This window comes from Herpailurus yagouaroundi, unplaced genomic scaffold (genome assembly GCF_014898765.1).
Source record: "Herpailurus yagouaroundi ecotype Mexico unplaced genomic scaffold, PumYag 205, whole genome shotgun sequence".
NCBI lineage: Eukaryota > Metazoa > Chordata > Mammalia > Carnivora > Felidae > Herpailurus > Herpailurus yagouaroundi.
The window spans coordinates 1,838,532-1,860,426 of record NW_024412436.1 but is presented as its reverse complement, the minus strand read 5'-3'; the positions used below and the strand labels follow the sequence as shown (position 1 = coordinate 1,860,426).

The 21,895-nt window shown below is 51.3% G+C and overlaps 1 protein-coding gene and 1 long non-coding RNA gene across 2 annotated transcripts; one reads left to right on the top strand and one right to left on the bottom strand.

The window, feature by feature from the left end:
* Nucleotides 1–130: 130 nt before the first annotated feature.
* On the top strand, nt 131–20,433 carry LOC121015041 (uncharacterized). The gene is made up of 3 exons (XR_005783580.1): nt 131–1,149; nt 1,938–1,946; nt 20,329–20,433. It is a non-coding gene; the product is annotated as an uncharacterized LOC121015041 (long non-coding RNA).
* On the bottom strand, nt 6,630–20,908 carry MYOC (myocilin). The gene is made up of 3 exons (XM_040451703.1): nt 20,262–20,908; nt 10,148–10,273; nt 6,630–7,959 (listed from the first exon to the last, which is right to left on the bottom strand). Exons 1-3 carry the CDS (start codon nt 20,788–20,790, stop codon nt 7,175–7,177), a joined length of 1,440 nt encoding a protein of 479 aa, XP_040307637.1. The 5' UTR covers nt 20,791–20,908; the 3' UTR covers nt 6,630–7,174.
* Nucleotides 20,909–21,895: the final 987 nt, after the last annotated feature.

Genomic DNA, 21,895 nt, shown 5'->3' with positions numbered 1-21,895 from the left:
TGTTCCATCAGAGAGGGTACGTTTCAATAGATCTTGAGAGCAGATCCCATTGGAGACTGAGTACTCCCCCATCACCCAGCAGTCCCAAGTAATTCGTCCATCCTGGTGGGACATCCCATTCCAGTAGATAACTCCTTCCCCAGGTGTGACGGGGCTTGGTGTTCTCGGCAGCATAGCACATTCATACATGGTAAGAGTTGCGTAATGGCTTCCATACCTTTACAGTGTTGTGTGCCTCCATGGGGTCTCTGGTCTGGCATATGGGACAAAAGGCCCTACTGGTTGACCATTTGAGTGTATTAAGACTGGGACAGAACCTTAATCCACCTGACCATCGTTAGTAATTTGATCTTCTTTTAATATTCCATTGTTTCTCTCTACCAACCCTGCCGCCTGTGTGTCATAGGGGAGACAGAACCGCTGTTCAATGTCAGGTTCTATTGCCCAGTCTTCCAAGTCACGACTTTTGAAATGTGACCCCCAATGGCTGTCTAGTTGATGAGGGTATCTACCCATGGTCGTTAGTTTTTCTCCCCTAAGGGCGGCAGCTTGGTTGGCATGGCTCCAGGGGAAAGCTTGGCTTAGGCCACGCGCAGTGTCCACACAAGCCAAGGCATCTTCGGAGCCCTCCCGCAGAAGGAGGGGGCCCATATAACCAGTTTGTTGATCCCTCATCAGCTGGGAACTCTGCTGGATGGCCCCAGATTATTTTGGTAGTTGCCTTGGGCATTATTGAAAACAGGCGGGACGTGCTTCTACTGCATTAACCATGTCACAGAACTTCAAGGGCAACCTGACATCCTTGCCAACACGCCACCTTACCGGGCCATGTGGTGGCCACTCCTTCTGTGCACCCAATCTGCTGCATCTACTGAAGAGTCAGCAGATGGGGTTCTTACCGAGTTAGGGCATCAGCTTCCTAATTGCCAGGGGATGTCAACGCCTCATGAGCTGAGACATGGGGAACAGTGAGGACTGCCTCAGGCTCTTGCAGATGCCCCCAGATGTCTTTCTACGTAGCCTGACCCCATAGGCTCATTCACGGTCATCCATCCTGTGCACTGTCAGAGCCATCAGTGCAAAGAGTGGATGGCCAGGGCTCATGATAATCACCAGCCAGGCCGCTCTGAGCCCAGCCTACTGGCTGCTGTGTGAGAGGCTCTACCCGGAGGAGTGCTGTGTGCACTGCCAGGAGCTGGTCCTCTGTGGGGGTACGTGGGTCTCTGTCCCCTTTCAGAGCGGAGACCAAGATCCTAGGGGTGCTTTCTCCTTCTATGTTTTTCTCTGCCCCAGTGGCCAGCCCACACCTTCTGGAGTCACAGACCCATGTAACTCAGCGACAGCCCTGCTTGGGAGATGCCCAGAGCTTTGATCCGCTTCACTGGTATTTTTGCTTTCTCAAAGATGGCTTGTTGCTCTGATGCCCCGTCCCATACGTGCCCTCTCTTTCCCAGGGAGCATAAGGATCAGAGGCGCTGTGCTAAGTGGGGATCAAAAGTCCTCCAAATTCCAAAATCCCTACAAAGACATGCACCTCTTTCACATTCTTAGGGATTGAATACGCTTGTACCTTACCGATCACAGCTTGTGGAACAACCCAAGTCTCACCTGACCAGACAACTCCCAGAATGTTATGGCAGTGCCTGGGCCTTGAATTTTCTGTGGTTTCACTCTTCATCTTTTTTTTTTTCTCACAGATGCTCCAACAGGGGCCCCTGGCTGGCTCAGTCAGATAGCATTTGACTCTTGTTCTTGGGGTTGTGGCCTTGAACCCCATGTCGGGTGTAGAGATTACTAACAAACAACAGCACAAAACGAATGCTCCAGCAAAGCCTGCTAGGTGTCCCACAGCTGAGGCAAATCCTTACATGTCTTTACATCATCCATGTAATGGGCTCACTTTACTGGTGGGGAAGGAGAATAGGGACAGGTCTCAGGCTGTGCAGGTGGCCTTGGGAGAGCACTTAAAGGGTTTATTATTGGGTCGCCTGGGTGGCTCAGTCAGTTAAGCGTCAGACTTCTGCTCAGGTCATGATCTCACAGCTCATGAGTTCGAGCCCCGTATTGGGCTCTGTGCTGACAGCTCAGAGCCTGGAGCCTGCTTCAGCTTCTGTGTCTCTCTCTCTCTCTCTCTCTCTCTCTCTCTCTCTCTCTCTGCCCCTCCCCTGCTCGTACTCTGTCTCTGTCTCTCAAAAATGAATAAAAAGTTAAAAAAAAATTTTTAAGGTTTATTATTATCCCTCCCACATGAGGCAAACTGATCTTAGTTATCAGAAACCTGTCAGAGTATTTTTTTATTGCATTTCCTTGAAGACGAAGCACTTTGACAGGAATACTTTCCCCCCGCAAAGCATCAGAGTAAAATAGCAACTGTCTGCAAATGACAAAAGACTTTAAAATGGCTGTGGTTGGGGCACCTGGGTGGCTTAGTCACTTAAGTGTCCAACTCTTGATTTCGGCTCAGATCATCTCAGGGTCATGAGATTGAGCCCCACATTGGGCTCCACACTGAGGTTGGGGCCTTCTTAGGATTTTCTCTTGCTCTCTTTCCCTCTCGATGCTCTCTCACTTGCTCTCTCTCTTAGAAGAAAATGAAAATAAAATTTAAAACAATCTTGAAAATCAATGGATTATATCATATGTCAGGAGATGATAAATGTAATGGAAAGGAAAAATTGTAAATAATGAGACCGGGTCAGGAGGATTGGAAATAGCAGAGGAAACAGCTGGTAAGTTGTAGTTTTAAATAGGAGATCTGGTGTGGCCTCTGTAGGAAGGTTCAGTTGAGTAAAGACTTGAAGCCTATGAGGAAGTTAGGTGTGCAGACATCTAGTCAGAGGGAATGCAGGGGCCTCAAAGTCAGAGTGTGTGCCTGGAGTATTCGGGGGAGGGCAATCAGGCCAGGGCAGCCTGGTTGGAGTAGAGTGAATTGGGGACATTCATAAAAGGTGAAGTCTGTGGCTGGGGCACCTGGGTGGCTTGAAGCCATGAAGAGATCATGGGGGACTTTGTAAGAACTCTGACTTTGACTTTGAGCTGGGAGGCCGTGGAAGGAGGCACGATCTGCCTAATAGTTTAATGGGGTCATTCTGGCTGCTTTGTGAGAAGGCTGGCTGGGAGGAAGGAACAGAATCACCTCAGAGGCTGTGTAGCCATTCAGGGAAAAGGCAATGGGGATCCGGACAATTAGCATTTGGTGTGGCGAGAAATGCGGTCAGATTCTACAGTTACGTATTTGAAGGTGGAACCGGCAAAAGTTTCTGATGGATTTGATGTGGGGTTTTGAGAGCGACGAGTGAAGGATGACTCCAAGAGTTTTGGCCTGAGCAATTTTGGAGGAATGGAATTTCCACCAGCTCCTAGAAGAACAGATTCGGCAGGACTGAGAGGGGTGGGGTAGGGAAACTTAGAAATTCAAATTTTGCTGATTCGATATGCCTAATAGATATTTTTTTTAAGATTTTATTTTTAATCTCTACACCCAAGAGGTTTTAAGTAATCTCTACACCCAAGAGGTTTTAAGTAATCTCTACACCCAAGGTGAGGCTTGAACTCATAACCCCAAGATCAATAGTTGCATGCTCCACCAACTGAGCCAGCCAGGTGCCCCTGCCTAATAGACATTTAAGTGGAGAGATCAAGTGTGCAAATAAATATATGAATCTGGAGTTTAGGGGTAAGGTTTGGGCTGAAGGTATAAATCGGGGGTGGGGGGCAGTTATCAGCATAGATGTGGCATTTAGAGCCATGACGCTAGCTGAGACCAGAAGAATGAGTAGGTCATGAGGAGACCATAAATCGAGCCCAGACACACTTCAATCTTAAGAGATCGAGGCTATCTGGTTAATTTTATGTGTCAACTTGACTGGACCCAAGAGTCCCCAGATTAAACATTATTTGTGGGTGTGATGCGAGGGGATCTTCAGACGAGATTAGCCTTTGGCTCAGCGGACTCAGTAAAGTGGGCTGCCCTCCCCGGTGCGTGTGGGCGTCATCCAATCCATTTAAGGCCTGAATAGAGCAAAAAGCTGGAGGTAGGAGGAATTCACCCCTTTTGCTTCCTGCTTGCCTGCTTGAGTGTGGATATCTGTCTTCCCTCCTGCTGCACTGGGATATATGCCATCAACTCCCGCCGCCCCCCCCCCCCCCCAACTCTCAGGCCTTTGGACCCGGACCAAACGACACCACCAGCTGTCCTGGGTCTCCAGCTCGCAGAAGGCAGATCGTGGGACTTCTCAGCTTCTACAATTGGCATGAGCCAATTTCTCATTCTAAATCTCTTTTCCTACCAGCGTCTGTACCTCCTGCTGGTTCTGTTTCGTGACTAATACAGGGCAAAGGGAGGAACCAGCAAAAAAGGTCAAGAAGGAGCAATCAGTGATGTAGGGAGAGTCTAATGTCCTGGAAGCTAAGCGAAGAGTTTCCTTCTTCCCTCTGTGCCTCCTTCGTCCATGCCCTTCTTCTATCCCAGAGGCAGGAGTTGAGAGAAGGAAAGAACAGGAGTCTTGGGCAGGTCTGTGCAAGCAGGATTTGCCTCCCCTGTCTCCCCACCCAAAGGTGTCTCCTCACATTCCGCTTTTCACTCAAAAACCCGGCAGCCGCAGGTGCTCAGAGGGGTGAATGAGTTCATGCATTCCTACTTCTGGGCTTTCTGTCAGTGGGGTGCAGGGCTGATATCTAGTTGTCACGGTCTGAATTGCGTGCCCCACACCGAATTCATATGTCAAAGCTCTAACCACTGGGACCTCAATGTGACCACCTTTGGAGATAGATAGGGCCTTTACAGAGGTAACTGCGTTAAATTTGGGTCATTGGGGGTGCACCCTATCCAATTTGACTGTTGTTCTTATAAAAGAGGAGATTAGGACACACACATACAGAGGAGAAGGAAGACGGTGTTTAGATACAAGGAGAAGGCAGCATCTACAAGGTCCACTGACACGCTGATCTCAGACTTCTGGCCTCCGGAACCGTGAGAGAAAAAATCCTGTTGTTTTAGCCCCTCCATCCATGGCCCTTAGTTATGGTGGACTGAGCTGACGAATACACCTTTGGAGAGACATCACACCCGTTCCTCCACAGGCGTGGCATGCATAGCCTGGATGAGGATCGACTCTCAGAGGGGAAGAAAAGTTAAATTCTTGATCTTACTTTCCAAAGCACACTCTTTGTACCCCTCCCCGACCCCGTTTGTGTGTGTGCTCACACGCTCTCTCTCTCTCTCTCTCTTTCTCAAAAATAAACATTTAAAAAATTTTAATGTTTATTTTTGAGAAAGAGAGAGAAAGAGAGAGAGAGAGCAGGATAGGGACAGAGAGAGAGGGAGACACAGAATCTGAAGCAGGCTCCAGGTTTGTCAGCACAGAGCCCAACACGGGGCTTGAACTCACAAACTGTGAGACCATGATCTGAGCCAAAGTTGGACGCTTAATCAACTGAGCCACCCAGGTGCCCCTATACAAACATTTTTTTTTTTAATTAAAAAAAATAAAGTCAAGGTTTTGACTTTTAAGAGCTGGCACTCTTGGAAATCCAAAGGCTGAGCCCTGGTCTCATGAACAGTATTTGAGAAGATAAATAAAGGGCTCGACTGTCGCACCCCTGCTGGCTGCATAAAGCCGGGGGGGAAGCAAGGGGAAAGGGGAGCAAGAGAGAGCATAGATTCTAGAGCATTTCTGTCAGGGCTTTGTGTCCCACACGATTTGGGGCATGACAAGGCAGAGCGACTTGTTCTTGTGTCCAGGTAAATCCTGTGTAGGTGGCGAAGGTCCAAGAGAAGTGGCCCTGCACCCACAGAAGAGCGAAAGGGAAACTGAGGTCGATCTAGGAGAAAGGGCCTGAGCACCCTGGGTTTCCGGGGGTGCAGGAGAGCTCCTGATGGGACAAGAACAGGCTAGAAGCAGGCCACCTGATGGGGCTGGCCGTCAGAACGTGGAGGACACTGGGACTGGAACTGGATACGGAGACATGCGTGTGGGCAGCAAATTCTGGACCCTGCGCTGATGACTAAAAGCAGCTGTGATAGGAAACCCTGGCTGGATTCCTCTTCCTCCGTGCCCCCGTGCCCACACCCTGGCTCTCTCGAGCACAGGTGCCAGCCGGAGGAGGAAGAGGGAAAACCCGAGTTGACTGAAGACCTGCTAGTGGGACAGAGTCCAAGCTGAATGGGCAAGACGGGGTATTCTACCATTAGGTACGATGGCACCGCGAGAGGGCAATGAAGTTCGGTTACTGAAAATTAGTGGCATAAGATTTGCTCCCCTGAGGCTGTGGTTTATGAAATCCATGCCCATGACAGCAAACAAGAGCCAGGGTGAAGACAGGGTGAGCTGGGGAAAGACGAAAAGACAGTTTGGGAAAGGCCACGAGCACCAGGAGATGGGATGCGGGGGAGAGGTGAATTCCACTGTTTGGCTGGTGTCATCCTGGGTGGCACCTCAAAACCAGGTGCAGGCCTCTCAGTCACGCAGGCACGCGCGCGCGCACACACACACACACACACACACACACACACACACACACCCTTAGCATCCGGCAATCACAGCTCCCAACCCAAAGGAATTATCTGATGGTTGGAATCCGTACTCTCCTCCTAAGCAAAGTATCCCACAAAGTTCAAGGTGGATGGTGTGTGTAAGATCACTTTATTTCCCAGGGCAAAGGTTATGTGGCACCCACTGGACCCCACGTGAAGCATTAGAAGCCGACTATGCATATGTTCAGCACAGGTTGCAGGAGCTGTCCCTCCTCTAGAAGTGCCGCTTTGTGTCATGGCTAATGGTAACCGTGCGACGTGCGGGGAATGACCCTGGACGCCACGACGGGGCGAGCTGTTCTGCCCAAACTCTCCTCTTTTAGCCAGGGAGGGCCTTTTACAGAAAGCCTTGTAGTTTTCACGATGAGACGACTATGCATTAGAGCTTTGGCCCCAACTCACCACCAAACTTGAACCGTTTTGGGTCAACAGCCCCGTGAAACCTGGCAGAAGAAAAGAATATGTATTGTGAAACCGTCTAAACCCCCCGGTGGCTATTTCCACACAGACGTGGCGACGAAGCGCATTCTTCTGGATTAGTAACGAAAGCTCAGAAAGCAGAGAAGAGCTGCGTGGGCTTCGGCTGGCTGGCTCTCCCCTCAGGAGCCCTCCGCATCACCTCCCGGTAGGAGGGGCTTTTCACATCTTGGAGAGCCTGAGGTCGTAGGTGACCATGTTGAAGTTGTCCCAGGCAAAGAGCTTCTTCTCCAGGGGATTGTAGTCCACCATGCTGCTGTACTTGTAGTGGTTCTTGAAGGGGACGGTCAGGGCCCTGCTGCGCCTTGTGCCCGTGTCATACGCAAAGTTGATGGTGGCATCGGGTGCCGAGTAGCTGCTGACGGTGTACAAGTGGCCGCAGATGATGAAGGCATTGGCCACTGACTGCTTTCGGATGTTAGTCTCCCAGGTTCGTTCAAGTTCCAGACTCTCCGGGTTCAGTTTGGAGAGGACGATGGCGCCTTTGGCCTCCTGGGTGCTGTAGATGACCCAGAGGCCCGTCTCGTCCACAGCCAGGTCAATGTCCGTGTAGCCGCCCCAGGAGTACGGGAACTGCCCGTGGTAGCCCGCCCCGGGGATTTCCTTCTCAGCCTTCACTGTCTCGGTGTTGAGCTCATATCTGATCACGGTTCTGGACTCGGCCCCCTGGAAGTAGAGGCTCCCCCGGTACACCACGGCGCCCGTGCTTTCCAGCGGCCTGGGCAGCACGTGAACCTTGGAAGGGTAGCCCTGCAGGAACTGGCTGCTGAGGTCGTACTCGAACACCTGGCGGATGTCCGTGCCCACGGTGTCGATTCGCCACGTGGTCTCCTGGGTGTAGGGGTAGGCGGGCTTCGGGTCTCTCATCCACACGCCGTACTTGCCGGTGATTGTCTCAGCTCTCCTCAGGGTGAGCGGCTCCCCTACCCAAACCAGTTCTCCGCATCCTGGTGAATGAAAGGCAAACCGACGCGTAAAACGCCTTTCCACCACCTTTCCACCACGTGGAAGCGGTAAAAGCCAGAAGGCCGGAGACAGAGCATCTGGGTTTGAACTCGGGCTCCGCCAGGGCACCTGGGTGGCTCCGCCAGGTAGGCATCCGACTTTCGATTTCGCCTCAGGTCATGATCTCACGGTTTTGTGAGTTCGAGCCCCAGGTCGGGATCTGCGCTGACATCATGGAGCCTGCTTAGGATTCTCTCTCTCTCTCTCTCTCTCTCTCTCTCTCTCTCTCTCTCTGCCCCTCTCCTGCTCGCACTCTCTCTTTCTCAGAAATAAATAATAAATTAAAAACTTTTATTTTTTTTTTTAATTTTTTTTTCAACGTTTTTTATTTATTTTTGGGACAGAGAGAGACAGAGCATGAACGGGGGAGGGGCAGAGAGAGAGGGAGACACAGAATCGGAAACAGGCTCCAGGCTCCGAGCCATCAGCCCAGAGCCCGACGCTGGGCTCGAACCCACGGACCGCGAGATCGTGACCTGGCTGAAGTCGGACGCTTAACCGACTGCGCCACCCAGGCGCCCCAATTAAAAACTTTTAAAGTCAGGCTCTGCTATCCGCTGGCTGTGTGACTTTCAGGTCCCTCAGCCCCCTCAACCTCGGCTCTCTCATTTGTAAAGGGGTATAGTGTTTTGGGTAGTAGAGACGTTGGAAACTTTAAATGTAATTATACGTGTTAGGTGCTTGGCATAGAGTAAATGCCCAGTAAATATTATGTGCTCAATATGTTTTATGGATTGAACTTCTCCTACTCGCTGTCAGTTGTAAAGATGAAGGCTGTACCGAGGGCTTCAAACTGTGTTTCTAATATTTGATTTAAGCCGGGTGGGAACTCATGGGTATTCATCATACTACTGTTTATGACTTTCCTGTCTAATTTACTTCATTTTGAAAAATGAAACAAGAGGCTCCTGGGTAGCTCAGTCGGTTAAGCGTCTGACTTCAGTCCAGGTCATGATCTCACAGTTCGTGAGTTCGACCCCGCGTCGGGCTCTGTGCTGACAGCTCGGATCCTGGATCCTGCTTCGGATTCTGTGTCTCCCTTTCTCTCTGCTCCTCCCCTGCTCACGCTCTCTCTCTCTCTCCTTCAAAAATAAACAAACATCCCCCCCCGCAAATTTTTTTAATTAAAAAAAAAAAAAAGAAACAAAAATCAAGTCATTATAATAAACTCTATAAAATGAAGCTCTTCAAGCCCTAACCAATGGACCACATAGTTTAGGCACCATTTAAATACAATAAAACCTGAACATAATTTTTTTAAATGTAGTGAAGAAATGGTTGAAAACTTAGATTCAGTGGAAATAAATGCAATGGATCTCTGTGCTTTTCTCAATGGCCTTCTAGAAAATGGGAAGTCTCTGCTGCTCATGTCTCAGGGAACCCTACTCTGGGTATTTCAAAACCTCCCACCACCATACATGCTCTTCTGCTTGGAATAATTGTCCATGACACAGATAGTCACAGTTTCTGAAGACCACAGTGTTTGCCTTAAAGTCAGGCTTTCAGGGAACACTTGGGAGAGGGGGCAATACCTCAGGACCCAAAGTTCAGAAAAGATACCTTTAGTAACAGAGCCAGTTGGTTAAGCGGTTAAGCGTCCGACTTCGGCTCAGATCACGGTCTCACGGCTCACGAGGTCGAGCCCCGCGTCGGGCTCTGTGCTGACGGCTCGGAGCCTGGAGCCTGCTTGGGATTCTGTGTCTCCCTGTCTCTCTCTGCCCCTCCCCTGCTCACGTTCTGTCTCTCTCTCTCTCTCTCAAAAATGAACATTAAGAAAAATTCTTTTAAAAATAATTCTATGTGGCAATCAAGTGGGTGAAATAAACATATCTCTCCTCTTCCCACCACCCCTCACCCCTCCCTAAGCCTCCACCCTCTGCAGCCCAGCTGAGCCCACCACCCCCCACGTGGGTGATGAGATGCAAGGTTTTGCTAGGGAAAGGTGGATGCCTGCAAGCATGCCCTGGAAAGCTGGCAGAGAGGGGCTCTTCCTCTCCCCCCTCCCTCCTCTCTGCCAGGGCTCATTGATGACCTGCCCTGCCCCCACAGTGGGCTGACCAGCTCTGAGCACAGAGCTAGTCACGGATCAAGACCTCGTGTGTACAAAAGGGAAGAAATTTAATTTTATACCAGGGTCTCCCTCTTCACTCCTGGGATGGCCAGATGGACTCTCCTTCAGGATCCGGGAAGCAGGAACCTCAGTTAACTCTGACTTCAGTTCCTGGAAGTTGACGGTCTCCACGTTCCATTTAGAAACTATATTAAAAGAAGGAGACAAACTCGTACCATGAGGAAGAATGGCCCAATGACTATGCTGAGGATGGTATTTAAATAGGCTTCCAGAGATAAGATGATGTTTGAGATTTGTTTTAAAATAGTGCCTGGCTGGCTCAGTCAGAGGGCCTGTGACTCTTGATCTGGGGTCATGAGTTTGAGCCCATGTTGGGTGTAAAGATTAATTAAATAAATAAAACTTTAAAAGGAGATAACAAGGGACGCTTGGGTGGCTCAGTCAGTTATGTATCCCACTCTTCATTTCGGCTCAGGTTATGACCCCAGCCGGGGTCATGGGATCAAGCCCCGAGTCGGCTCCACACTGAACATGGAGCCTGCTTAAGATTCTCTCTCCCTCTGGGGCACCCGGGTGGCTCAGTCGGTTGAGCGTCCGACTTCGGCTCAGGTCGTGATCTCACGGTTCATGAGATTGAGCCCCACCTCAGGCTCTGTGCTGACAGCTCAGAGCCCGGAGCCTGCTTCGGATTCTGTGTCTCCCTCTCTCTCTGCCCCTCCCCTGCTCACACTCACTCTCCCTCTCTCACAAACAAACATTAAAAAAAAAAAAAACTCCTTGGACAGCTGTCAGAACTGGGGTTCGTGTTCTCTCTACTGTATGAATGTGTGGAAGATTTCCATGATAAAAAGCTCACAAATAATACATTGCATAGCGACATGCCTAGCACAGAGTAGGGTATTCAAAATAAAATAAAGTAAGCTCGTGCCCCTTAAAATAATTCCCACTAGCGGGTCTAATTTATTAGCAGGTGATTCTGGGATATTCAGAAGGCCCTTAGCATTTTCTGGGATGCCTGAAATTCAACAATTGACAACTCCCTGCATGACATAAGGTTCTTCCTGGTCATGATGCAAATGTTCCTATAAGAAGTAATACATTCAGCTCTACATGGTCAATTGAAATATGCTGTCAGAACCCTTTCTGAGACCAGTTTTGGACCAGGAGAAAGTGTGCAGGGCTCCTATAGGAATTTGTGGGCGGGGGCGGGGGTTGTGCATAGAGAAGGGAAGGGGGATGTGGGAGACACTGGTGAGACCTAAAGTTACCACACCGTGTCACACACTGCTACTCTGGGTTAGGGTTAGTGTTCTACAGGAGTCCCTGGATCCAACAAAAAAGCAGCAGCCACCGCAGGTATGTCTGGTGAGGCCAGCAGATCAGGAGCCGATCGCTGATGAAAAGAACTGATCCCAAGGAGAAGGCACTGATCCCAAGTGGGAAGGCACACCCACACCCTAAGGCCCACATGGGGAAGCGCCAGGGGTCACTCAGGCGGGAGGGGAACATGGGCAGGAGCCTTTACTGTTTTTTCCTGTGGGAAGGAATGAGCCAGGCCAGGTAAACAGGTTTAGGATTGGCTGGCGTGAATAATTTCAGCAGGCCTGGGGCATAGGGGCTGTCCCTGGTTGTCTGGTACCGGGCTCGGAGGAGATGAGGGCAGGCGGACGGTGCCCTTGACTGTGATCACTGATAGAGGCCGGGTGGGGCACGGACGCTGGGTGGGTGGGCTTGCGCGTGAGAAGCGAGCTGGCCGGTGGGTCAAATGCTGTCTCTAGGAATTGGCTAGTATGCGAGGCCCAGACGTCAGAGCATCAGAATAAAATGCTTAGGATAGTGGCCTGTTCTCTTGCTGGCCATCTCAGTCAGTTCTCGGCCCCCCGGGGTGACCGCCCCACTCGGGGTTCCCACGCCACTGTCCCCGAGGGCAGTCAGTGGTGACTGGGGCTGGGCTCCTGCATAGTGGAGAAGGTCAGCAGACATTCTGTCTTCTGTCACTCGTTAGCTCAAGTTGCCTTTCAGGCACAGGTTACAATGGAATGCTTAACGCTTCTGGCTCTGCCACCTTCCATCAGTCTCCAGCCACATATTCTTCAGTGAACGACAGCACCAGAAGGCTGTGGGGAGCACTTCCTATCCAGCCTAGAAGCTCTCAGGCTTGGGGCGCCTGGGGAGCTCAGTCAGTTGGGCATCCGACTCTTGATTTCGGCTCAGGTCATGATCTCAGGGTTTGTGAGTTCCAGCCTCTCATCGGGCTCCATGCTGACAGCTCAGAGCCTGTTTGGGATTCTCTCTCTCCCTCTCTCTTTGCCCCTCTCCAACTCAGGTGCGTGCACATGCGTAATAAATAAATAAACTTTAAAAAAAAAAAAAAAAGCTCTCAGGCTTGTGAGGGGCTGTGTAGCTGACCTGTGGCCCCCCCTCCGGCTGCCGCCTGCCCTGCTCTCTGCAGGCCTGTGACTGTCCTGAGGGCCTGCATCCTCCTGCTTGGGTGTCCCCCAGTCCAGAGTGGGCTGTGTGAGCACTTGAGAGCCTTCAGCCAAAATGTGTGGCCAACTGAGGGCATCCTAGCTATGCAGCCCAAACTCCAGGGGCGAGTGGGGACACCCCCAAGGACATGGCAGGTCTTCAGTGTCCCCAGTCTCGGGGAGCTGCCCATCCATCTAAATAGCCAGCCCCTCCGGGACACCTGCACTGCAAGGTTGTGCCGGTTGTGGAGCTACAGGGTGAATGAGATACACTCGTCCGTGGCCTTGAGGAATTCATGGGCTGGCTGAGGAGTCACATGGGTTCACTCCAGGCTGCTTTGGGAACAAGGTTCCCTTGGACGGTACAAATGTCTCTGCGAGTGTCCTGGGAAATGAATTTGGTTCCCCGAATCTCCTTCTGTCTGCCTGAAGATCCACAGAGGCGAGGAAGCTCCTCTGCTCTTTACTCCCAGCTTGCCTTGACAGGGCAGAGGCTGATCCAGCTCATTCACTAGCTCACGGGTATTTTTCCCAGACCAACTTGGGGACTGTCACCAGCCACTCCTTCCTATCCAGGGCTGGCGACCCCCACCCTTGAGCCAGGGAATTGGTGCTGCCTGTGGGCAGCACGGCAGAGGGGCGGGGTGTCTGAGGTTCCCTGATCTTCTGTGCCACCAGGAGGAGGTAAGAGTGAGGGACCTCTTCCTGTTCGAGGGAAGAGCAGAGGGGTTCGTAACTATTCCTGCTTCCTGGAGCACAGGCCTCCCCGCTCTCCATCTGCCTCTCCCGCCCCTACGCCTGCTCTCTTAGGCCTAAAACACAGCGAGGGAGCCTTGACCCCTGGCTATGGGGAGCACCCCCCCCCTCCCCGCGCCGCCCCCCCCCCGCCCCCCCCCCCCCGCCGCCCCTGCCGTGCCTGGCCGACCTCTCAGACTGAGCAGAGGCAACTTCTCAAAATCAGCAAACTCCCTGAGGTGAGCTGTTTGTTTTTCCTCTGTACCTTTCCTTGGACCATCACGGACCATTCCTCAGAGCAATTCCAAACTTCTTTTGTTTCCATTCATTCTCAGAACACCGGAGCGAGTGTAGGCAGTGTGAGGTGAGAGACAAATACTGCAGTGGCAGCTGTACAAAACTTCTAGAGAGTTCCCTTGCCCCACCCCAGGTCCCCACCTTTCGGCTCCAGGACCCACGGTTGCCATACTAGGGCCACTGTGAGCCACGCGGCCCCTGTGCCGGCCCCTTCCTCTGTGCATCTGGTGCACAGTGCCTTATCCTGTGAACGTGACCGGGGTGATCACGGGGCGTAGCGACTTACTGAGAAATAGACACAGGCCGAGAAAAGGAAAGGGACACTCCTGCAAATCAATGAGAAGAAAATGAAGAGAAAGGCCCTCTTTACCCACAGAGGGGAGAAAGTGGGGGAAACAAACCCAAACAGGCATTCTCCCAGGAGACTTGCCCGAAGACAGCGGACATACTGGCCCCGAAATACTGAAAACAGATGCTTTGGGGAAAGGGATGGTTAACAGGTATTTATAGCTCTTTCCACCTTTTGAAGCAGTTTCATATAAGTTCTTTATGTGATCTGATACTTTCACAGCTTTTAAAAAAAAATGGAAGAAGGCTTTAGGGCTGCAGTCCGCACCTCATGTAATTATTGCCACCACTTACTACGTGCCTCTTGCGAGCCGGGGACTGTGCTAGGAGCTCGCTGTCATTACCTCTCTTCCACATAACAGTCCTGATGCGGGCGATATTCTCTTTGTTTTGCAGAAAAGGAAACTGAGGCCCAGGGAGGTTAAGTAACTTGCCCGAGGCCACACAGCTGGTTAGTGGTGGGACTAGGATTTGAACCCGGGTCTGTCTAGGCCATGGCAATTGTGAACCTTTCCTCCCTGCGGTGGGGAGGTTGGTCGGTTATAAATTGATGGCCCCTCGGTGCCAAATGCACACTTCCATATATGTTTTCTGAAAAACGAGGCATTTCTCCTTTCAAGTGAGCACGATGTCAGGCTTCCTCAGTAGAGGGCGCTGGGGGGAGATTGTGGAAGGAAGTTGTGAGGGGGTGGTGTGGAGGGAGGCTGGGTTGGCCGTGTGAGGGTGAGGACATCTGGTGGAGTCCTGCCCCAGCCAAGACTCGGTTCCTCTGCGACCCTGCAGCCTCGGCCCGATCATGACCTTTCCACAGCCCTGTCAACACGGAACCCAGAGTCCCTGCAGAGGCCCTCCGTGCTCTGCCGGCCTCCTCTACGGGCCCCCAGCCGGCTCCGCAGCCGTCCCTGACCCCAGTGTCCCACACCACGGTCACCCTCCGGAGACGGCCATTCGGCTCCAGCCCGGACAAAGTGGCCAGCTTCTCTGCTATCCGATGGGCTGGCCCTCACTTTCCTCTGTGAGGCCTGACCTGGTCCAAGTTTGTCCTTCCTCTGGGACCTTCCCTCAGTCCGAAGGTGCCAGGTAGAGCTTACTTATTCAGCTCATATTGTGCTTTCATTCTACCTGATTCTTTCTATTAAGAGGCCCTGGCGGGGACGCCTAGATGACTCAGCCAGTTAAACGTTGGACTTTTGCTCACGTCATGATCTCATGGCTCATGGGTTCGAGCCCTGCATCAGGCTCTGTGCTGACAGCTCAGAGCCTGGAGCCTGCTTCGGATTCTGTGTCTCCTTCTCTCTCTGCCCCTCCCCTTCACACTCTGTCTCTCTCTCTCAAAAATAAACATTAAAAAAAAAAAAAAAAAAAAGAGGCCCTGGGGCACCTGGGGGGCTCAGTTGGTTAAGCATCTGACTCTTGATTTCAGCTCAGGGCATGATCTCACGGCGGTGAGTTTCAGTCGCCAGTCGGGTTCGCAGCTGAGCTGAGCATGGGGACTGCTTGGGATTCTCTCCCTCCTTCTGCCCCTCCCCCACTAATTCTCTCTGTCTCTCTCTCTCTCTCTCTCTCAAGCATATAAAAATAAATAAATAAAAATTAAAAAATAAAATAAAAACTAAAAGGCCATGGCATAACCCGCAGCGTGGAGTCTATGCCCTGACTGGACGCAGACCCGTACCTGAGGCTTTTCCAGCAGCTTCAGACAAGCTGCTCAGAACTGGGGGGAGTGACTCACTCCTGGACCCGAGCTCAGATGCCAGCGGGCGGCACGCACAGCTCCCGGGTGGCACACACTAGGGAGCCCAGGCTTCTGGCCGGCTGCCAAAGAAGAGGTGGCCCCGGTGGGTGGCTGCTGCTGAGTTCCTTTCCTGGTCCCACCGAGGTCCTCACAGCTCTGCGCAGAGGGCCCTTTTCTTCCTCCGTCCCCCTTCCCTCTCTTCCTCTCTCTCCCCTGTCTCTCTGCCCCATCCCCACGCCTCTCCTCCCTCTTTGCCAGCACCACACCTCACTTGCTTTCTCAGCAGTAAATGAGAACCATAGTGAAGCATTAAGTCAGGGAACGGCTTCGAGAACGACAGCAAGGCCCTTTCTCGGTTGGCAGGTGGGATGGTAGGCTGACAGGTCAGCTGGCTGCTTCTTGCTTGTTTCAGCCAGGAGCATCTGGCAATGGTGAGCTTCCAGGGCAGAGCCGTCTGGCATGAAGACAGAGGCCTGTGGGAGAGGATGCATGGGGGAGGGGAGGGGGGGGCAAAGGTGGGAAGCAGCTGTGTGAAGGAGCCGGGACTGGGACTGGGCCCGAGTCGTAGCTTCCTAGTTCGGGCTTGCCACGTCCCTGCCGTGTGACTTTGGGCAAGTTGCTCGACCTCTCTGAGCCTCAGTATTCTTAGTTCAAACTATAAACGAAATGTCCTCGATAAAAATGTGTCAAAATCAAAATCTCTCTGGAATGTTGAGAAATCGCTCATATTTCCTTCCGTACGTGGGGAGAAAACAAAAAGAGGTTATGAAAATATCAAGGACTGTATTGTATCCAATAGCTAAAAAATTTTTAGGGCTTTTATTTGTTTGTTTCTCTTAAGATTCAGTCCTTCCGTGGTTGAGAAGTTCATGCCTATTGCAAAATTCTGGAAACTTTCTGCATGCTCTGCCCTTTGTCCCTTACCTCTGCTTTGCAGACACATTCTAGGGAGCTTAAGCCAGAAACTCGCAGGAAAGCGAAGATTAGCCAGCAGCCTAATGGCCCGGGTGTTACGCCAACACGTACTGTCTCTGGGATCAATGTGCATGCCAAAATATTATGTACGGGTAAACGTTATAATCATTAAACGGCGTTTTAAAACAGTAGGGCAGCAGGAGTGCAAGAAGCCCTTCGTCACGACGCATTTACTGCGCTCAGCGTGCTGCCTGCTTCTGCCCGCTACCTCTCATCTGCGTGGTCACCCCCACAGGGGATTGCTATCTGCAGCCCTTGCCTTGAACACCTCCGGTGCTCCTCCTCCATGTCCTGCCCACCTTTTCCCAGCCATTGCCGCGGCAGCCTGTCGTGTGCAGGTGTCATCGGCCGGGACCTGGCTTCCGCTGCCCTGCCCCAGCTTCTCTGACTCCACAAGAGCCAGTCTGGTGCCCACATCTGTGCATCATGGGAGCAGGATCCACCAATGAATGCTCCCTCCTTCGGCTGCATTCTTTTTTTCTTTGTTTAAAATGTTTATTCATTTTTGAGAGAGAGCACAAGTGGGGAGGGAAAGAGAGAGACAGGGAGAGAGAGAATCCCAACCTAAGCAGGAGTTTCACTGCCCATACGGAGCCCGACGCGGGGCTCGAACTCACGAACCGTGAGATCATGACCTGAGCTGAAGTCGGACACTCAACTGACTGAACCACCCGGGTGCCCTCATTCTACACAGCTCCCTGGCAGGGCTTGGTGGGGTCAAGCCTCCACCATCCACTGTGGGGACCCACTGGGGAATGCCCCCTCCCTCCTTATGTGCTCGCTTTCCTTCTCTGACTCACTCTCCCCTGCCCCTGATTCCTGATCTCCCTGGGATTAGACCCACGTAAATCACTGCATAAAAGCCCCCACCCCAGGCTTCTCTCTGGGAAGTACAGACCGAAGCAGACGCAAAGTAAAGGGAAAAGTGGGCTTCTCTTGGGACGCTACTAACTGACTCTGAGAGATCTTGTGGTAATCTGTGTTTTTCTCTTGGGGCTTATTTAATAGGTTTCCAGACACTTTGCTGCAAAATTATTACGACAAAGTTGTATATATACTATCTCAACTCTCTCACACATGCGCGCGTGCGCGCGCACACACACACACACACATACACACACGAACAAGGGGTTTCTGTGATTCTAAGAAGATCTTTTTTCTGTGTAACAATTACACCATAAAGACAGCGGTGGTGACAGTCTGAATGGCAGACGAAGAAAAAGTCCACCTTCTGTGGCCTCCCTGGGCTGGGCTCTCACAGCCTCCCCTGCCCTCGCCCTCAGTTCTTGCTGCCCCTGCATCGAGCACAGCCGCACTTAACCTCCAGCTGCCCAGAAAGCCCTTTCTTTACCCTCAGATTTAAGACCTCGAAGCCTATCTTTGGTTCCAAACATTTCTTTCCCTGATGTTTAAATGCACACTTCCTGTTTTTTACCATTAGGTTCTATAAACCAGGGGTCACCTCAGGGTCCCTGAAGGGCTGCTGGACCTCAGGAAGGGGAGGAACTGAATTTGAGTTTTGGCTCTGCCTTTAGCTGGCTAGGTGGCCACGGACCAGCTCTGGGCCTCAGTTTCCACATCTGCACAAATGAGCCAGTGGATCAGATGCTTTCCAGGCCACTTTTGCAGCTCTACGTTCTTGTGCTAATGTAATTTCCTGCTCATGAAAAAAAAAAAAAAACCCATGGCTAAAAAGAGTTTCCAAGCTTGGAGTTCACTCTAATGGGCTGTTGTCCTTATTTCAAAAGTAGAGTAGCTGGAAAGAACAAAAAGAAATGTAAAATTAGAGAACACATCTCATAAATTCCCCAAGGCTTGTTAAATGACCACAGGACAATAAAAGGCTGTTTATTTGCCTCTGTTTCCACACACACACACACACACACACACACACACGGGTTTTTGTTGAGAATGTGACTCCATTCGCTTAACAGTCTGAAATAAGTAATCTTCATAATGTTCCTATTAATACTAATTCTTTTATTTGTGCTCAAAGACTCGAGTTCAGCAAGTTTTAGTGCGACCACTGATCACCAAGCAACCCGGGGCCCTTCGGGCCTCATTTTCTTTTGTTGTAAAATTTAGCATCAAATCTCTTCCAACTACAGCAATAAGGGGTCTTTAAAAATCCTTTCCACCTTAGAGTTATTTCGTGAGCCCCACAAACATCCTTCACAGTAGACATTCTCATTAGCACGTAAGGGGTAAGAAGTCAAGGTCCAGAGGGTAAAGGACTTGCCCAAGGTCACATACAGGCTTTGATGTTTGTCAGTCTCGCTTATTTGCAGACTTTGCCTTTTATGTAGAAAGCCTTTTTAGAAAATAATTTCCCATTGTTTTATTCTGATGATCTCCAAGCCTTTTGAAAAGTTGAAAGAATAGTACAATAAGTCCCCCCCTCCTCGCCACGTGCTGTTCACAGAGAGTCACCAGTTGTGAAAACTTTGGTGCATTTTTTTACCTTCCTTTCTGTCACTCTTTCCATATTTACAGTCTTTGCTGAACCGCCTGAAAGGAAATTGCAACCATTCTGACACCTTTCCCCTAAGGACTTGAGTATGTACTCTCGGAAGATACTCTCCCTAACCACCACACCATCTCTCGCCCAAGAAACTGAGCAGTCATCAATAGCATGACCGTAGAAGCAGCCGATATTCAAATATCATCAGTGATTCCAAGCCTGTCCCTTGTAGCTTTTCTTCCCTTGGATGTAGGAGCCAGTCCAGAGCCAGGCACTGCATTTGGCCACCGCATCTCTCTAGCCTCCTTCAATCTAGAACAATCCACCTGTCCCCTTTCTTTCTTGATGGTGACATCTCTGAAGAGTCTGGACTAACTGTCCCACAGCTGGATTTCCTTGCTTGTTTCCTCCCGATTGGAAAACATCTCCAACAGTGAACATTTGGGAGCACAGCTTCAAAAAAAGTGACACAAATGCTATCTTCCCAACTAATGGGGAGAGTGTGCCCCCCGTTGCAGCCAACACTCACGGACTCACCTTCAAGCAGGGACAAGGACGAACAGCCCAGCATCTTAGAAAGAGCCACCTCAAGGAGTTGCCTGGTGACTTAAAAGCAGAGGTCCTCCGATTGGGCAAAGAGGCCGAAAATTCGCAAAGACAACATATTGAGGAACCTGACAAAGAGTCACCACCTCTTTATTTTGCCAAGAAAGGACATGAAAAAATCCCCACCGTCTATCATGATTTCATAAATTGATTGTCAGGTCATTTTAACAACAAGAGGCAGGAATCACAGTCTCCAAAGAAAGATCCACTGAAGGGGTAGTTTTCTAAAAAGCCTAGTTGGGAACCTTCTACTGATCATCTACATATACGTCTCACCTGGTCTCCTATTTCTCATTTTACCGTCACTGTGAGAACCGTCCCGGAAGCCACAAGAGCTCAGGACCGCTGCCCCGAACAGAGCTCCCAGGAGTGAGATGACTAGTAACCTGTGAGGCTGATTGCTCCCCTGGATTCGTCTGCCTCGTGCTGGACGTGCAGCCTCCGGGAGAGAGGGGAGGGCGGGAGAGCAAGCCTGGACCACCTGTAACAGGTCACTATGAGCCATGCCGCCTTCTGGACTCGGGGACCCCTTCGCCCCACATTCTTACCTTCCCTGGAACCTGATGGCACATCCTGAGGGGTGCTGTGGGCCTGGGGACACTGGCCCCTTCTCAGCCTTGCCAGATCCTCGTTCTCTTCCCTCAGTCGCCTCTTCTCTTCCTCCAGAGCTGACTTGTCCCGGAGGAGGTTGCTGTAGGAAGCCTCCAGCTCCCTGTTTTGGCTTTCCAGCTGTTCTCGCTCCCTTCTCAGGGCGCCCAGCTCCCTCTGCAGCCCCTCCTGGGTCGCCGAGGGCCCAGCAGCCTCGTCCAGGGTCAGCTGGTGGACGAGGCCCTCCAGGGACCTGAGCCGGGCTTTGGTGGACTCCAGGTCTGCCCGCTGGGCACTGCTGTCTCTCTGCAGGTCCTGGATGGCTGACATGGCCTGGCCCTGCTCGGGGCAGCTGGACTCGTGGGGGCTGGCCACACTGAAGGTGTACTGGCATCGGCCACTCCGGTCATTGGCCTTCCGGAGCTGGGCTGTCCTGGCCCCTAAACCCCATACCAGACAGGCCAGAAGTAGCAGCTGGATGGCTGGCATCTCGGGCCTGCAGCGGCAGTGATGTGCAGAGACCGGGCAAGGCTTCCCCAGGACAGCTCTCCTCCTCTGGGAGGTGTCTGGACGGGTGGCCCTGCCGGTGCACGCCTTGGCTTCACAGAGATTTATATATACTGGAGAGCCACCCCTGCACTGGAGGGGGGAGGTGGCCACGTGAGGCTGGGTGGGGCCATGCACAGGGGAATTATTTTCTCACGGCCAGCAAAAACTCTTAGAATATGACACTCCAGAAGTCTGTTTTGAATTTCTTTGAAAAAAGAACGTCTCGCTTTATGCACCCCGTATCCCTCTGATATTCTCCCCCATATCCCCACCCTGTCTTGTGCCCACGCATTCACACGCGCCTACTTCATCCAACGGGAACTACTTGTGTGTCAGTTTCAATAAGGACTTATTTCTGGTTTGTATTTCCATTTACTCTGCAAACTCTGTTGAGACCTGCTCTGTGTCACGGACTGTGCTAGAAACAGGGGACGCAGACTGTTCCTAAGACACAGTCCCTCTGTCCCTGTGGCAGTGACAGAGACACCTAACAGCCAGCCAGAACACGAGGGCAGCATGCCGCCCAGCTTCAGGGAGCAGCGATCCTGTAAAAGCAGTTGGAAGCAGAATTCCTCCCTTGCCCCGAGCTTTACAACAAGTGTGGGTGTGTATTTGGGAGAACCTCCTAATTCTGGTCTCAGCACATCAGGCGCCTAAGTCAGTGATAGGCTCTAGACTAGTTCTTACCAAGTGTGTGTGTGTGTGTGTGTGTGTGTGTGTGTGCGCAAAATCACCTCAATTCTCATTGATGAAATCTATGGAACCCTTCTCAGGAAGATGTTTTTGTTATTTTTAAGGTTTATTTATTAATTTTGAAAGAAAAGAGAGAGCACGAGTGGGGGAGGGGCAGAGAGAGAGAGAGAGAGAGAGAAGAGGGAATCCCAAGCAGACTCTGGGCTGTCAGCGCAGAGCCCAACACAGCTCCATCTCAAGAACCGTGAGATCATGACCTGAGCTGAAATCGAGTCGCATGCCTAACCGACTGGGCCACCCATGCCCCCAGGAAGATGTTTTTAAATGTGTAAAATTTATAGGACTGCAAAGG

What these genes read in the sequence shown, in the direction of transcription:
- MYOC (XM_040451703.1), bottom strand. Translation starts at nt 20,790, where the DNA reads ATGCCAGCCATCCAGCTGCTACTTCTGGCCTGTCTGGTATGGGGTTTA. An exon ending in GCCATCAGGTTCCAGGGAAG is followed by an intron (nt 10,274 to 20,261) that starts GTAAGAATGTGG and finishes CTTTTAATATAG; the next exon opens with TTTCTAAATGGAACGTGGAG. An exon ending in GAGTGAAGAGGGAGACCCTG is followed by an intron (nt 7,960 to 10,147) that starts GTATAAAATTAA and finishes TTCATTCACCAG; the next exon opens with GATGCGGAGAACTGGTTTGG.